Here is a 17775-nt window from a genome sequence, read left to right on the forward strand (position 1 = left end):
AGCACGAGCCCGAGCCCGAGCCAAAAGCCAAAGCAGCCGGCTTGTCGTCGCCAAGCACAAATCGCATGACACCCTGTCGCCTCTGTCGCCAATGGCAGCCAGTGTGTCAAGGACCTTTATTGAACAGAGCGGAGGGACCTGCCCGGCCCGGCCCGGCCTGGCCCTGCCCTGCCATAACGATGGATAAAAGCCGGATGGAAAATGATCATAAGCCCGGCTATCCTGGCTGGGGCTTTTTGCATAACTCGTTTATTGATTTTGGAACGCCCGCCCCCGCCTCCGTTGTTACGGGATGTTTCCTGGCTGCTTTAATTTGATTTTTCATTTCATTTGGCCCTGTTTTCCATTTGTTGTGGGCGCAGTAAGATGGAGGCAGTCGTGGGGAATCGATTTCAATAACATTGCGAAATTGTTTGGGTCTCCAAAGCGAGGGCAACCAAGTGAGCATTGGGGAAACCATCACTCTCAATCGAGAACATTTTCAGTACGCCCGTGAGAGTACTTTGTACTCTCTGTACAGATACAGCTCCAGCTACAGCCGGGATGGAGGATCTAACGGATGAGGAGAACAAGTTCATTGAGGATGCATTCGCTGTAATGGACAAGGAGTCGGACGGCTCCGTCACCGCCAAGGAATTGGCCGTCCTAATGCTCCCTGGGCCGCTCTCCCACCGACAACGAGCTCCAGGCGATGATCAACGAGGTGGATGCGGATGGCAACGGCTCCATCGAGCTGGAAGAGTTCGCCAGCATGATTATACGCAAAATGCACGACACCAACCACGAGGACGAGCTGCGGGACGCCTTCCGCGTCTTCGACAAGGAGAACAATGGCTACATTACGTCATCGGAGCTCAAGGTGGTCCTTACGGCCCTGGGCATGAAGTTGCCCGACGACGAGATAGAGGAGATGATTCGGGAGTACGACATCGACCAGGATGGCCATCTCGACTTTGAGGAGTTCGTCAACATGATGACCACCCGTTAGCCCCGTCTTAATGTAAGTGCAAATTGTGTGTACTTTCTCTACTTTCTTTACATCACATGGTTCTGCAGGACATCTGTCAAAAAAGTTTAGTTTAAGGTCTCACACTTATGTACACTTCGACATCCACAGGACTACACGAAACATAGTAAAAACACGAAAAAAGAACAAACACACCCTCCGACATGGCTGCCACAAACCTAACATTGGATCAGATCGAAGAGATTCGCGAGGCCTTCCAGGTGTTCGATCGCGAGAACAAAGGATGCATCACCTGCAAGGAGCTGGGAACTGTGATGCGTTCGCTGGGCCAGAACCCCACCGAGGCGGAGCTGTACGATATGATTGACGAGATCGATCTGGACGGGGATGGGACGATTGACTTCTCCGAGTTCCTGTACATGATGTCGCAACGGATGGAGGACCTCGGCAGCGAGGAGTCCCTGCTGCTGGGCTTCAAGCTATATAAGCACCCTCGAGCTGAAGACCACCATGATGATGCTGGGCGAGAAGGTGACGGACGAGGAGGTGCGCGAAATCATGGCCGAAATCGATCAGGATCACGATGGCAGGATCAGCTACGCCGAGTTTCTCAGTGCCATGCGGGGCTAGGCCCGAAATACTCTACAAAATTCCAATCAATAAATAAATTCACATGAAGAGCCCCCTTCCGAGGAACTCTTTTACTTTATTTCTCCCTTCTGGGGTCCACTTAAATTATGTAGAGCATTCCTGCTGGTCAGCCGCCACCACGCGACACCAGGACCTCTTCCTTTGGGGGCTTGGGGGCGCGTGACTCCGAATTGGTTGCATGTGCCTAATGGCCCCTTGGGGGAGCGCCTTGCACGACTGGGTCTTTTTCCAACAACCAGAGCCAAGAACGAGCCACGTTCTGATTACGAGGCAATTTAAATATTTGACCAAGCACCGCAGAGGTTTACCCCTTCGTCTGGCCGCTTTTATGGGGATTAATGGAGGAGCATAGTTCAATACTCGGAAGCCACATACCACATACAAATCTACATGGGTACATACATATATTCATATATCCACATATATATCATTAAATCAAGGAGATTCGGGAGGCTTTCGCCGTTTACGACAGAGACAACACCGGCGCGATCACCTGCCGCGAGCTGGGGGTCGTTATGCGCTCCCTGGGACAGACGCCCACCGAGGCCGAGCTGTACGACATGATCGAGGAGATCGACGCGGACAACAACGGCACGATTGAGTTCGTCGAGTTTCTCCAGATGTTGTCCAAGAACTATCAGGTGCTCAACAAGGACGAGTCCGTGAGGGCCGCATTCGTGGCGTTCGATCGCGACGCCGATGGGTTTATATCGGCGCAGGAGATGAAGGCCGTCATCCTCAGTCTGGGGAGAAGCTGTGCGACCAGGAGTTCGACGAGATGTTCCGAGAGGTCGATTTGGACAACGATGGGCAGCTAAGCTTCGATGAGTTTCTTTATGCATTTAGAAACTAGTCCCCGATCGAATTATATATTTTCCTTCATTTTATCTACCTAACCTAACCTATCTACGACTTTTACTTGTCTGTAACTACGGGTGGGTTTGTGCCACGGCCGCGACCTTGAATGATGGGACTTTCAGGCTTTAGCGGGAGCCCAAGTGTTCCTGGGATGTCCCTCATTTGCTTCCCATTCAAATATTCAAGAGAATATTGAGCGAATTCGCGACTCAACTGTCAACTGGTTGAGCCTCTGCATCTCTCCCTCTCTACCTCTCTGGGAAAACTAGAAGTGCAAGTAAATTAGTTGAGTTACAGCAACAACAACTCTGCAATTTACTCATGCTAATCAAATGTCAGGGGGTCAGACGCGCTTCATCATTGGTCGGGCCATGAGACCTACGGCCCTCGCCCTCGCCCTCGCTATCGCCCTCGCCAAGTGCAATTTAAATAGATTATCCACCAGGCAGCCGACTAATTGTGCTTCAGTGGGCAGTGAACAGCACAACACAACAGAGGATGGCTGTCATTGATCTGACATCTCATGATGTCTGTCAGAGTTCTCGATAAGACATCCAGAGGTCGATTTCCAAACTGCTGGCCATTTGTTATACCCGATACTCAAAATGAGTATTGGGGTATATTAGATTTGTGGTAAAAGTGGATGTGTGTAACGTCCAGAAGGAATCGTTTCCGACCCCATAAAGTATATATATTCTTGATCAGCATCAATAGCCGAGTCGATTGAGCCCTGTCTGTCTGTCCGTCCGTCCGTCTGTCCGTCCCCTTCAGCTCCTAGTGCTCAAAGACTATAAGAGCTAGAGCAACGATGTTTTGGATCCAGACTTCTGTGATATGTCACTGCTACAAAAATATTTCAAAACTTCGCCCCGCCCACTTCCGCCCCCACAAAGGACGAAAATCTGTGGCATTCACAATTTTAAAAATATGAGAAAACCAAAAACGTAGAATTGTAGAGAATGACCATATCTTTAACACTGCGGAATCTGAATTGGATCGTATCATTATTATAGCCAGCATCAAGAAAACAATTTCATTTTTTCTCGCCCTGTCTCTCTCTAACACACACGTAGCATAAACGGCTTTGCTTAGAGTAAAACATTAGCGCCAAGATCTCAGAGACTACAAAAGCTAGAGCAACCAAATTTGGTATCCTCACTCCTAATATATCGGACCGAGACGAGTTTGTTTCAAAATTTCGCCACACCCCCTTCCGCCCCCGCAAAGGACGAAAATCGGGATATTCAAAAATCTCAGAGACTATTAAGGCTAGAGTAACCAAATTTGGTATCCGCACTTCTGTTAGATCTTACTATAAAACTATTCCGCCCACACAAAGGACGAAAATCTGTTGCATCCACAATATTGCACATTGGAGAAAACTAAAAACGCAGAATCATAGATAATGACCATATCTATCAGATTGCTGAATCTGGATCAGATCAGATCATTTTTATAGCCAATAGGAACAAATCAATTTGCAGTGGCTACGCAGCGCCCGACGTCACGCTCAGACTGATTTTCTGTCTCTCTCGCACGCACTCTTTGTCGTGTCGTTTAATATTAGCGGCGAGAGCCATACTGACTTAGTATCGGGTATAACCGTAGAGTTGCGGTGTCCGCAGCAACTCACAACGTTCCCCCTCGTTTTAATTTAAGTTCCGTTCCGTTTTTAAGTACTTCCATAGCTGGAGGGGGGGGGCATATCAATATTTCACGCTACCCCAAAATAACATTCCCAAAGCCGTCATGTAGGGCTCTGCAATTATTAAAAGCTATTCCCTCACTCTGTACAGGGGCCATTCTCGAACGAATGTAGCCCCCTTCCCGAAAAGTACTTTAGAGAGACTTTTGTAGTCATTCCCATGTTCTTTTGTAACGTGTCATCTACGCACGTCTGTGTATATAAATCCTGCCAGGCTAGCTGTCATTCAGCGAAGGGAAGCACACGCTTTGGGTTTCCGGCATTATACCGCGAATGAAGTAGCGTGTCACGACGAAAATGCTTAACCGGGAGACACTGTTTATCCCTGAATAGAATTGTGGATGTGTGCTGGAAAGGTATCTCAACTCCGCCTCTGGTGTTGTCGAGGTCGTGTCGCCCACCCTACCATGGCCATTCCAAACCGTTCGATTTCATGATGGAATGGCCCCTTTGTCCGGGGCGTCCTACATGGGGAATTTGCCAGCGAAAGCAAAGCGGTAGATTAATACATTATAAAGTTTATTCACTTACTGGCTATAACACTAACATTACCCGCAAATACCATAATATAATAACCCACATTAAAAGAGTAGCTAAATGAAATATATGTATAAAATTCCTACAAATACTTGGCTATGTGTCATACAAACGATATACTAAATAAGTCCGAAATGGACAAACTAACTTGCTTGCTGCCTCCGTAATGTTACGAAACCAATTCGAGTGGGCACTTCTCCCTCTCACTCACCGACCGGCCCTAGTTCCCTTGTTTCAAGTTGTATTTATTAATAATAGAATTTAAGTCCACTCATACCTTTTCTCCAGTTTATGGCTCCATCGGCAAAAGCGCTTTCCTCGATGAATACCTAAAGCTGCTGTGGTGGAAGAACACTTAAATGGGCACAAGGTTGGGGGAAATCATATTTGCAGATCGGCGAGAGTCACGAGAAGCCACTACCGGAATCAAATCTAAATCTCTCCTAATTAACTCCGCACAGAAATCATAATTAATTACACATTTACAAACACGAATATAATTACTCCGTCAATCCGTTGCTTCCTCTTTTTTTTTCTATTCTCTTTCTCCCGACTGTTATCTGTGTCTTCTTTCCACCTCCTGGGCGAACGGGAACAACTCAAATTCTTTCCCCTGCTTCTGCAGGTGAAAGGTACGCGAAAGCAAAGAAAAAGGCCAAACGGCCAATCTCCGACGGTGCTAGATTAACACTTTCTCTCCGCCGATCTGATCGCGACCAAGGGACGGGCCCTCCTTATCTGCCGCGTCGCGCTCGACTACTAAAGTGCCGACGCCAACGCCTCGGGAAGCTAGCCGCTTGGGGGACCGAGCGCTCCCCAAATGTCTTCTCCCTCTGCTTCCACGCTCGCTTCTCCGATGGCTGAGCGCTTTCCAGACAATCCCAAAGGTTTAAACGCCACTTTGTTAGGCTTGCGGCTGCTGTTGTTTGCTGGCTGGCTTCCTTGGACGATCGAATCCGCACTGCTTAACTCGATTTACTAAGCGCGAAGACTACAAATGGGACAACTCTTTATTCTCCTTTAGCCCTTATCTTCTCTTCCCGCAGCACTTACCCCAACCGGACTCAGCGCTATACGGCTTCTGACGACTGAATAGCCCCCTCGCCTTCAACCAAGAATCTCGCAGTCGAATCTTGCATTTAGATATTTAGATTCCCTAGAGTTTTTCTCTTCACTAAATTCTTGGTTTTCCTTTCCGTCGGACCGATACGCAACCTACTCAATTGACTTTCACGAGGGAATAGCCGATAGGGACGCCAACGTTCTGGCGGCAAATCCTCTAACAGGTCCCTGGATGCATTTTCAACAGAGATAGCCTGACGTTTTGACCTGTTACCGTCTTTTTGGTTTTCCCTTGACCTGTCGTTCGCCTGCCACTCTGAGCACTAGATGGCGCCACAAAAAACTGAGCATTCCCTGCTACAAGCGCTACAAAAGCCCCCCCAAAAGATCAGGCTTGGGGGTTACACTCCCAAGAATGATAACAGGACAGCTTGAAGCAGTTGGTTTACTGACGAAGATCTTTCGCGTGAAACCGTTCTACGTAACGACCCTGCAAATCCTCTAACGCATAGTAGGCCTGCCCTATCTTCTTTTTGACCCTGGCCTTCAGAAAGGCCGGACCCAACTTCGCGCTGTACCCTGACTGAAAATTGCTCTGCCTGAAATTTCTTCGGAACACCTCCTGGCAGACATTGTAGGATATGTCTCTCGACCGTAAGTTATACTGCCGTTCATTCTTATCGTTCTGTTTTTTCATGACTTCTAGAGCCTTGCTTCGAACCAAGTCTAATGAATCCTCCCGCGAGAAAACTGCTGACCTGTCGTCCATCACCCGCAATGCTCTCAGAAGCTTGTATGTTGCCCCGGAAGTGATGAAATGCTGTCCGAACACCATATAATAAGGAGTTGCATTCAGACTTGCATGCACCGCCGAACGCAATGCGCAGCAAATGCTGCTGAGGTGCTCGTCCCAGTCCTTCTGATCCTCGCGCACATAAGATCGGATTGCTGCAATCACCGAGCGATTTACACGTTCGGAAGCATTAGCTTGGGGTGCGTACAGGGCCGTGAGAGTGTGCGAAACTTTATATTCCCGGAGTAGCTTTTGGAATGCCTCAGACTTAAATTGTGTGCCATTGTCGGATACTATTGTCTCCGGAACCCCGAAAGCATGAAAAAGATCTTGCTGCATGTATTTGACTACCACGTCCGCGGTCAACTTCTTCACTGCCTTAAGAAACACATATTTAGAATAGTGATCGAGGACGATGAAGATGCCTATATGTCCACTTCTTGAACGGGGATATGGCCCCAGGAAATCTACATATAATTTCTGGAAGAAACGTTGTGACTCGGGCGCAATTCCAATCTTTGGTCTCTGGATTGTATTGTGGGCCTTGGTAGTCTTGCAGACATCACAAGCCTGGATATACTTCTTCACATCGGCAACCAAACCAGGCCAGTAATAATACCGCCGTATCCTTTCTAGGGTTTTGTGAATGCCTCCATGGGAAGCCAGTGGATTGTCGTGCGCGTTACGCAAAACGTCAACCACTAACCCTTGAAGAATCCAGAGTTTCCAAATGAACACATCATGTAGCACCTCTCCTGTTGCGTGATCTGACCTACGATACAACAAGTTATCTACAATTTTGAGATCTGGCAACTTATCAATATTGGCCCTAACCCTTTCTACGATCTCCACGTAATCTTCTGCCTTGAATTCTGGCGATTCCAAATCCACCAACAACCCATTGCTCGCGTCTAGAGTCGCCACTTCCTCCTCATTTACGCGAGAATGAGCATCCGGAACCACATTAAGCCTGCCGCTACGATGCTCGATTTTAAACGAGAAACTCTGCAGCTTTAATGCCCATCGGGCTAGACGTGAGTGTAAGTCAGTTTGTGACATGAGCCACTTTAAAGAGGCGTGATCAGTGATTACAGTAAATTCATGCCCCTCGATATAAGCTCTGAACCTATTTATGCAAACTATTGCGGCCAGACATTCTTGTTCGGTGACCGAATAATTCTTTTGGGCTTTGTTGAGTTTTTTCGATACAAACGCAATCGGATATTCGTCCCCCTCCGGCGTCTTCTGCACCAGCACTCCCCCAACGCCTGTCTTGCTAGCGTCGCAGTGAACATAGAATGGTTTGCTAAAATCAGGACTACGCAAAACTGGCGCTGAGCAAAGCATCTCCTTCAACTTTTCAAAAGCCTCCTGACCCTCTGGAGTCATTGAAAATTTCTGTCTGGGTTTGAGCAAGTCCGTGAGAGGCGCGGCTACCGATGCGAAGTTGCTTATAAACTTCCTGTACCAGCCTACCATACCTAGGAAGCGACGCATAGACTTTAGGGATTTTGGCAAAGGAAAATCGGACATGGCCGAAATCTTATCCGGATCTGTACGAATCACCCCTTCGCCTACTATATGCCCCAAATACCGCACTGACTTCATGTAAAACTTGCTTTTCTGTAGAGTGCCACATTCAGCGTTAACCCTGCCGCTTTTATGTAACTTGCCACTTCACTCAACACCCTCCGATGTGACTCGAAACTGTCCGACACAATCAAAAGGTCGTCCAGGTACACAAAAACTTCATTTCTTAAACTGGCCGGAATTACCTTGTCCATCAACCTTGTCATGGTCTGCGAAGCATTAGTGAGACCAAAAGGCATTACCTTATACTGGTAGAGAGGTTTCCCCGGAACCGTGAACGCTGTTTTATCGCGTGAGCTCGGCTCTAAGGGAGCTTGCCAATAGGCATCCTTAAGATCCAGGCTCGAAATGAACAACGCCTTAGGAAGACGTCCTAGAATCCCATCAATTTGTGGTAACGGATACGCGTCTTTTTTGGTCACCGCGTTAACTTTCCTACTATCTAAACATAGCCTCACCTTTCCTGGCTTCTGCACCAATACTACCGGTGATGACCACGCACTATCGGATTCCTCTATCACCCCTAAGCTGAGCATCCGATCTATCTCCGCATATAACAATTTCTCTACCGCAGGAGATACAGGGAAGTGTCTCTGCTTCACGGCTTTTGCATCACCTACATCAATTGAATGCGAAAGCAGAGCCGTCTTTCCTAGACCGGAAACGGAAAACGAAGGAAATAAATTGATGGTCGCTTGCAACTGGTCCATTTCCTCTCGGCTGAGGTTCTGCGGTTCATGAACTATCTCTGCCAGCGACATGCTGGGTGGTAATAAATCGAAACTTGACCAAAAGTCGATCCCTAAATACAAGTCCTGGCTGAGCGATGGAATAATGTGCAGCTCAAGGTCCTTCACTGCACCCTTATACTGCACCGGTGTCCGCAGTCGTCCCACTACCTCTTGCCTCCGTCCATCCGCAGTGGAAGCATTTACAACTCCTCTCTTAAAAGGAATTCGGCTTTGGATTACGCGTTCTGCTAACTTTCCGCCTATAACACTCATAGCTGCTCCGGTGTCCAATAGACCAAGGACCGTTTGATCCAACAGGCGAACTTCCGCATATGGACGCTTGTCCTTCTGCTTGTAACGAATGCAATTTATCGCTTTCGCCGCCTGCCGGAACGCTCTCATCCTTCTTGCACTCCTTGTGAGGGACTTATTACTGGGTTGGTCGTTGGTGAAAAGCGAATGGGATCTGGCATGGACTAGTTGTGGCCAGACTAAAGCTTGGTGTATGTCGGATTCTGATTTCTCAGACGGAAGCTGGGCGGTAGTTTTAAGTATCCCTACTGGGATTTCGCCTCTGCACTCGACTGCTTGCGCTGAACACTGACCGGCTGGCGAGGCTGGGTGTTCACTTTGCCGTTTTTTTGGCATTTGCTACACGACGGCTTATATTTATTAGGTGCTCCGCACCCAAAGCAAAAAATTTTCCTTTTGCTATCGCAATCGTGGTAGCGATGCCCCTCCTTTCGGCAGTTCCAGCAAATCAGTGCCATGGCTGCCACCTCGTCCTCTTCTTCTACATCCGAGAATTCGGAGGCCTCCTCTAATTGGGCTTCCTCTACCAATTCCGCAACCTGTTTCCGGAAAGGAATCAATTTCTGGTACCCATGACTCCGCCTAACGTCGTCGAGAAAACCCTCCCTTCTACGACAGACTTCTCTCAAGCGTTCTACGGAGTCGATTTGGACATTCAGGAGCTCATGTCTAATTTCAGGTCGCAAATTGCGCCGTAAAGTTTCCACAATCGCTTTCTCTGACATGGGAGTTTCCAAATCATCCATCAGCTGTATCAGGGCGTCGTGGAAGGAATCGAAATTTTCTTTTTCTTTTTGCTTCCTGTCCCTTATCGCTTCTCTGATATCCACATCGGTTCGAGAATCCCTAAACTGCTTTCTTAGGGCTTGGCATAACCGGTCCCATCTCATCGATCCGGAAGTCTTGTGGTAACGCCAATAAAAATCTCTGGCCTTTCCGTCAAAAAGCAGACTGGCGTTACTGTACAGAACTGGAAAATTTCCTTCGAGAGTCTGATGCGTCAAAGCCTCTACCCTATAGAGAAAATTATCAATGCTCAATCCTTCTTGGGTACCATTAAAACGTAATTTCCAACTATTGAGGATATGGGCGACTTTGTCCGGTCGCTGACTCAGATCTGAGACTGCACTGCTTGGACGGTCGTAGCTCGGAATCTGTGCTGAATACTGACAATTCAGTCCCTGTCGGAATGTTTCCTCCCCTTCTCTGTCCCTATTTTGTTGGACCGGATTATCCGCTTCCCCACGTCTATTCCCTTGAGGAATGCTATTGCCAGTCTCTTGGAAATGTGCTGCTATGCTGGACTGAATGATTTGAGCCATTTTGTCCGTGAGCTGGGCTACCACCTCGTTTTGCATCGTGCTGATGGCCTGTGTAACCATGCTACTAACTCTTTCAGCGGTTATGGCTGCTGCATCGTTTTGCTTGGCCTGGGACCTGGTATTATGAGGAGTACTTCTATCGACGCATAGCGTCTTGCATGTGGGACAGGTAGTATGGGTCTTGACATGTGACTCAATACAAGTTTTGTGAAACTCGTGGCTGCACTTTGTTTTCAATGTAGGAGCCGGAGCCAAAGTTTTCCCACACAACTGGCATTTTGGCGCCGGAGCCGGTTCAGGCTCGTTATCGGGGTTCTCCATTGTAAAAAAATAAATCAAACTTAATTGCTAACTGTCCTGACAAAAATATGTCCCACAAAAACTACACGACAAAACCTAAACACTTACTTATCAAACGCAGACAAAACCAAAGTTAAAAATGTGTTAATAGTTAATTAAGTATTCTAGTTAAAAGTCAGATAACTTATGCTAGCAAACCTAAGATGACCTAAAAATTCAAAAATAATAAGTAATTGTACGTGAACTCAAATTGCAAAGAGAACTGATTCCTCGTGTTATAATTCATAGCTTCCTACGTTGCCAACTTAGGGTCAATGGCCCAGCAAACGGCACAGCTGTTCACAAGTCTCGCTTCCCTTGTACAGGGAAAGAGCTAGCAAATCAACAGCCCTACCAAATAACACACATGGAATGTAAACCACAAGAATAGAACGCAAAAAATATGATACGATAAAATAAAGTCATAAAAATGTTTGCCTTACGCATAGCTAATCCCCATGCGAAACGGACCCTATGCTAATTGAGACCCCAATTCCTAAGCACAAAAGAAAATGAAAAGAATGTGTACGCGCGCAGACGCCTTGCACTTGTCGCGGTCTAATCAAAACCAACAACAACTGCAGGCGCGAGCCGTGGCCAGCTGCTGCTTTGATTCGCGCCGCTGTCGTCCAAACATCTCGGCTCGGCACTCTACACTTGAAATGAGCATGCTGCTTCTGATTTCACTCGTGGCCAAAGGAATTCTATAATCAAGATTAATCCGAGTATGTCCAACGCGCTAAAGCTCATCAGCAGCAATGGCTAAGCCTTCCGCACAGTCCCTCAGCCGTGGGCAGGGTTCCGTAAGTAAACGAGATTCCCTCTGCAGTCCTATGCGCCCGAAAGACCATGTTTAAGACTCCTGCCTCAGAAAAAGTAGGGTATTATTAAGATCGATGCACTTTTCGAAACGCTCCTCAGACGTGGCCGGATGAAAAGTCAAAACTTCTGCTTCCGTTTTCCGAATCGTCTGACAAGCCCTCTACTTGGTGTTGAGAAAAGAAGATATTCTTGAGCAATGACCACTTCCAGAGAAACAATTTTGGTCAATGCCGTCTATGCTGAATCGGGAAGTTTTAAAGACAAAAAAAAAGGATGTCACAGTGTTGATGGTGTCACACCTGAATAGGTGTGGCCCCACGTTGGGCGCCAATTTTTAGTTATAATACTATATCTATGATTCATAAATGTAACGTGTCATCTACGCACGTCTGTGTATATAAATCCTGCCAGGCTAGCTGTCATTCAGCGAAGGGAAGCACACGCTTTGGGTTTCCGGCCTCTGCTCGTCGGCTATTGGAGTGATGTTCTTGCCCCCTCCTGCTGGTGGCCTATTCGCATTATACCGCGAATGAAGTAGCGTGTCACGACGAAAATGCTTAACCGGGAGACACTGTTTATCCCTGAATAGAATTGTGGATGTGTGCTGGAAAGGTATCTCAACTCCGCCTCTGGTGTTGTCGAGGTCGTGTCGCCCACCCTACCATGGCCATTCCAAACCGTTCGATTTAATGATGGAATGGCCCCTTTGTCCGGGGCGTCCTACATGGGGAATTTGCCAGCGAAAGCAAAGCGGTAGATTAATACATTATAAAGTTTATTCACTTACTGGCTATAACACTAACATTACCCGCAAATACCATAATATAATCACCCACATTAAAAGAGTAGCTAAATGAAATATATGTATAAAATTCCTACAAATACTTGGCTATGTGTCATACAAACGATATACTAAATAAGTCCGAAATGGACAAACTAACTTGCTTGCTGACTCCGTAATGTTACGAAACCAATTCGAGTGGGCACTTCTCCCTCTCACTCACCGACCGGCCCTAGTTCCCTTGTTTCAAGTTGTATTTATTAATAATAGAATTTAAGTCCACTCATACCTTTTCTCCAGTTTATGGCTCCATCGGCGAAAGCGCTTTCCTCAATGAATACCTAAAGCTGCTGTGGTGGAAGAACACTTAAATGGGCACAAGGTTGGGGGAAATCAGAGAGTCACGAGAAGCCACTACCGGAATCAAATCTAAATCTCTCCTAATTAACTCCGCACAGAAATCATAATTAATTACACATTTACAAACACGAATACAATTACTCCGTCAATCCGTTGCTTCCTCTTTTTTTTTCTATTCTCTTTCTCCCGACTGTTATCTATGTTTCCTTTCCACCTCCTGGGCGAACGGGAACAACTCAAATTCTTTCCCCTGCTTCTGCAGGTGAAAGGGGCGCGAAAGCAAAGAAAAAGGCCAAACGGCCAATCCCCGCCGGTGCTAGATTAACACTTTCTCTCCGCCGATCTGATCGCGACCAAGGGACGGGCCCTCCTTATCTGCCGCGTCGCGCTCGACTACTAAAGTGCCGACGCCAACGCCTCGGGAAGCTAGCCGCTTGGGGGACCGAGCGCTCCCCAAATGTCTTCTCCCTCTGCTTCCACGCTCGCTTCTCCGATGGCTGAGCGCTTTCCAGACAATCCCAAAGGTTTAAACGCCACTTTGTTAGGCTTGCGGCTGCTGTTGTTTGCTGGCTGGCTTCCTTGGACGATCGAATCCGCACTGCTTAACTCGATTTACTAAGCGCCAAGACTACAAATGGGACAACTCTTTATTCTCCTTTAGCCCTTATCTTCTCTTCCCGCAGCACTTACCCCAACCGGACTCAGCGCTATACGGCTTCTGACGACTGAATAGCCCACTCGCCTTCAACCAAGAATCTCGCAGTCGAATCTTGGATTTAGATATTTAGATTGCCTAGAGTTTTTCTCTTCACTAAATTCTTGGTTTTCCTTTCCGTCGGACCGATACGCAACCGACTCAATTGACTTTCACGAGGGAATAGCCGATAGGGACGCCAACGTTCTGGCGGCAAATCCTCTAACAGGTCCCTGGATGCATTTTCAACAGAGATAGCCTGACGTTTTGACCTGTTACCGTCTTTTTGGTTTTCCCTTGACCTGTCGTTCGCCTGCCACTCTGAGCACTAGATGGCGCCACAAAAAACTGAGCATTCCCTGCTACAAGCGCTACACTTTCGGTAGCTTTTCCATTGAGTGTGCTCGATCAAACGCGGTCAGCTCTTGGCGAAAGGCTTAAGATAGCGAAATACAGGCATTGGTATCGGCCAGCACTCGAATAGGGAATGAAAACTTTTCCATTTTCGGTGTAGTGTATCAGTGCGATGGTCATAAACTTGAATAAACCTTCTAGGTGCAATGTACATATGGGTGTCAGAACAGCTGACATATTCCCACTCAACGAGCACTTAACAATATGAACATTACAGAATGAAGAATGTTAGCAGCCCGTAAGCTCGGAGGCTCATTGTATTCCGCGAGGAGCAAGCCACAAAATGTTGTAAACTTTGCGGCAAGGCTCTTTTTTTATGACCCAATTATATTTTGTTTTATATGCGCATACGTGTTCCGTGAAGAACAGAAAAACAGCCGCCCAAATGTGCTTTGAATCCGTGCAATCCGTTGTGTAATGATGTGGCGCCCTGCCCAATATCGGATCACGGATGACTTGGTCGTCCCTCGAATCCGTGGCCACTGGTGGCCACCGCAGTGGAGGCCGGAACAGGAAGCCGCCGGAATCTAATTAATGTAAGCACACAATCTTGGGTAAACAACGAACCGGAGGGAGCTGGCATCTAGTTCGGCCTGAATTTGTGCCTCAAAATGAGGCGCCATATGTGGGGGTGGTGGCGGCGAGAACAGGGCTGGGGAGAGCCCACACCGGAGATAACAGCCAGCGGTGGCTGACCTCACACAATGACCAACGGTCCGCTCTGTGGGACGATGATGACTTTTAGATTGTTTGCTCACTTGGCAGACAGCGTGTCTCTGCGAGTGCCGCCCACCCAATAGGACGTGCTTCAATTTGTCTAAAAGCATAAACTGAGCGGAAAATAAGCTTAGTATAGACTGTGTGGGATATGGAATATGTGTGATGTGTGAGCCCAGTTCAAGGGCTTGTCTGTTGCCAAAAAAGTTGGCAAACATCTAACGAGTCCCCGCCAAGAGCGATGATTGCCAGCCAATCTCCCACTATCCCCACCAGAAAGTTATTCGATATTTTTCCATCAACATTAAATTATCTTCAAAATATTTTAATTATATTTAAAGTTTAATGTTTCATGTTCTGATAGGAGCAGCTGGTGTGAATCATCGGAGCTAATAAATCAATTTGATTCCTCAGGTGACAATTCAGAGATATACGAGTTCAACATGTTGCTCGAGTTTTATTTGGGGTGCATTTTCGGGAAAACCTAAGCCACCGGTTTATTAAAACAAATTATGGAAGAAACTTGGGAGTGTTGCCCCGCGCGGGGCTGGGACTTGCCCTGCCGTCTGTCCGCGACAGCTTTAACAGCAGAGTCGTCAGATAAAGGTATCTAATTGTTATTTAATACCCTTATCTAGGCCATTGGTGCGAGTGGTTCTGCTGATGTGAGTGTGGTGCCGTGCTTCAATTGCTTCGATTATCTGTTCGCCAAAACTTAAGAGCCCCACCGCCGCCATGATGCGCTCCTCTGACTCACCTGGAACTCTTTCAGCTGCTGGTGCGTCTGGACCACGATGTTCTTGAATGAATCGTTCGGCTCCCCGGCTGGGCCAACGGCGATGAACACGATCGTTGCGAATATCACCCCGATCAGTATCAGGATCAAGTGTTTCGTGCGCATGGCCGCTAAAATTGACTTGGATTTCGTGTTGTAGCCAATTTTGCGAGCAAAAATGCGCTTTAAAGTGAGTGAGGCCTCCAAGATGATGATTTTCCTTATAGCCTTTCCAGTACTTGAGTGTTGTCACGCCAATTATGTTGAATTTCCTCCTCTAGATGTCCTTTTGCATGGCGAGTAATCCAATTATTTCAGCACATTAGTCTATTAAGCTTTCTTCATTATAATCTTAGCAGTTCCTTATTCTATTGCAGTCAATATTGCCTATAGTGTCTGAAGTTTATTTGCGGGCCTGTTATTGAAAAACGAAAGCAAACAACAGACATTATAACCATTTCCAAACAGACTTTTCGATTTCACATAGCCGACCATAAATTGTACAAAGAATAAATAAATAACAAATTTCATTGGTTTTTATGAAGAAATCAATTCGATTCCCCGATTTTTCGGGAATAATATTTGCGTGGGAGAGAAAGCGGAAGATTTTCTAGATTGCGATTTGTATATACACGTATCAATCTCTCAGTCGAGATGCCTAGTAGATCGATTCGGCTGTTGATGTTGGTCAGGTCACAAAAGAAAACAATAAAATGCCACACTGATGTACTGATACACTGATGCACTGATATACTGATACACTGATCTATTGGACTGCATCTGTTAATGCCCCCAGTGGCATTCGTATGATGCGTGGCGGCCGCCCTGGTGGGGTTTTGTGGCGCCGAGCCAAAGACAAAGCAAAATGTGCACAAGGTGAGGGCAATGGCTCAATGAGCAGAATGCGATGACAATGATGGGCATTGATTGGCGCTCAACTTACAATTTGAGTGGCGCTCAACAAGGTGCTCCGGCTATTTTAAGTTTCCGCTTGATGCAGCTTCAGCTTCCATTAAATGGGCAGACACTCTGATAAGCGCATCGCACACAAAAAGGCAGAGACTTGCTATTTGTATCTATTGTCTTTACATAATTATACCCGATACTCAAAATGAGTATTGGGGTATATTAGATTTGTGGTAAAAGTGGATGTGTGTAACGTCCAGAAGGAATCGTTTCCGACCCCATAAAGTACATATATTCTTGATCAGCATCAATAGCCGAGTCGATTGAGCCCTGTCTGTCTGTCCGTCTGTCCGTCCGTCCGTCTGTCCGTCTGTCCGTCCCCTTCAGCGCCTAGTGCTCAAAGACTATAAGAGCTAGAGCAACGATGTTTTGGATCCAGACTTCTGTGATATGTCACTGCTACAAAAATATTTCAAAACTTCGCCCCGCCCACTTCCGCCCCCACAAAGGACGAAAATCTGTGGCATCCACAATTTTAAAGATATGAGAAAACCAAAAACGTAGAATTGTAGAGAATGACCATATCTTTAAGACTGCGGAATCTGAATTGGATCGTATCATTATTATAGCCAGCATCAAGACAACAATTTCATTTTTTCTCGCCCTGTCTCTCTCTAACACACACGTAGCATAGGCGGCTTTGCTTAGAGTAAAACATTAGCGCCTAGATCTCAGAGACTACAAAAGCTAGAGCAACCAAATTTGGTATCCACACTCCTAATATATCGGACCGAGACGAGTTTGTTTCAAAATTTCGCCACACCCCCTTCCGCCCCCGCAAAGGACGAAAATCTGGGGATATTCAAAAATCTCAGAGACTATTAAGGCTAGAGTAACCAAATTTGGTATCCGCACTCCTGTTAGATCTTACTATAAAACGTGTATCTCAAAATTTCGCCCCAACCCCTTCCGCCCACACAAAGGACGAAAATCTGTTGCATCCACAATATTGCACATTCGAGAAAACTAAAAACGCAGAATCATAGATTGTTCGGGCCAGCAGCTGAAGAATAACCGTAACTTTAACATTATTATTGTATGAGCAGAGAGAGCCGCCTATGTTGTAAAACGTTGACGTTCTGCAGAGCTGCTGCGCTCTCCCGCTAAAGGGGCTCTCTGCCGCCGCCACTTCGGCAACTACTTTGATCTGCTGCCGCCACTTCGGCAATCACTTTGATCTAACGCCGTCGTCTATAGTTTAGTTCTATGCTAACCCCTCTGCGCATTGGTTGCATATCGATCTCGCATAAAGTTTATCTGGCAATAGCAAGCAATCGGCTTCCGCTAAGCCACCAAGATTAAATACGAATTATAAGGTTTAACCCAAAATCTCTTTTCATTTTTAAAACACATAGGTGCCAAAAAAGCTTGGCATCTCA

The 17775-nt window shown here is 46.8% G+C and overlaps 2 protein-coding genes and 2 pseudogenes across 3 annotated transcripts in view; 2 read left to right on the top strand and 2 right to left on the bottom strand.

Moving 5' to 3' along the window:
* Positions 1 to 17775, bottom strand: part of LOC117193175 — a 98458-nt gene that overhangs the window by 34338 nt on the left and 46345 nt on the right. The gene's annotated exons all lie outside the window — the stretch shown is intronic.
* LOC117193171 overlaps positions 1 to 17775 on the bottom strand; it is a 33688-nt gene that overhangs the window by 5208 nt on the left and 10705 nt on the right. For both annotated transcript variants that reach the window (XM_033397905.1, XM_033397906.1), the window contains exon 3: positions 15413 to 15845. In XM_033397905.1, the coding sequence (XP_033253796.1) occupies positions 15413 to 15556 (144 nt within the window). In that variant the 5' untranslated portion in view covers positions 15557 to 15845. The remainder of the gene's footprint in view (positions 1 to 15412; positions 15846 to 17775) is intronic.
* LOC117193173 lies at positions 390 to 1210 on the top strand (annotated as a pseudogene).
* On the top strand, positions 1161 to 1632 carry LOC117193174 (annotated as a pseudogene).

The sequence above is a fragment of the Drosophila miranda genome (assembly GCF_003369915.1).
Source record: "Drosophila miranda strain MSH22 chromosome Y unlocalized genomic scaffold, D.miranda_PacBio2.1 Contig_Y2_pilon, whole genome shotgun sequence".
Lineage (NCBI taxonomy): Eukaryota > Metazoa > Arthropoda > Insecta > Diptera > Drosophilidae > Drosophila > Drosophila miranda.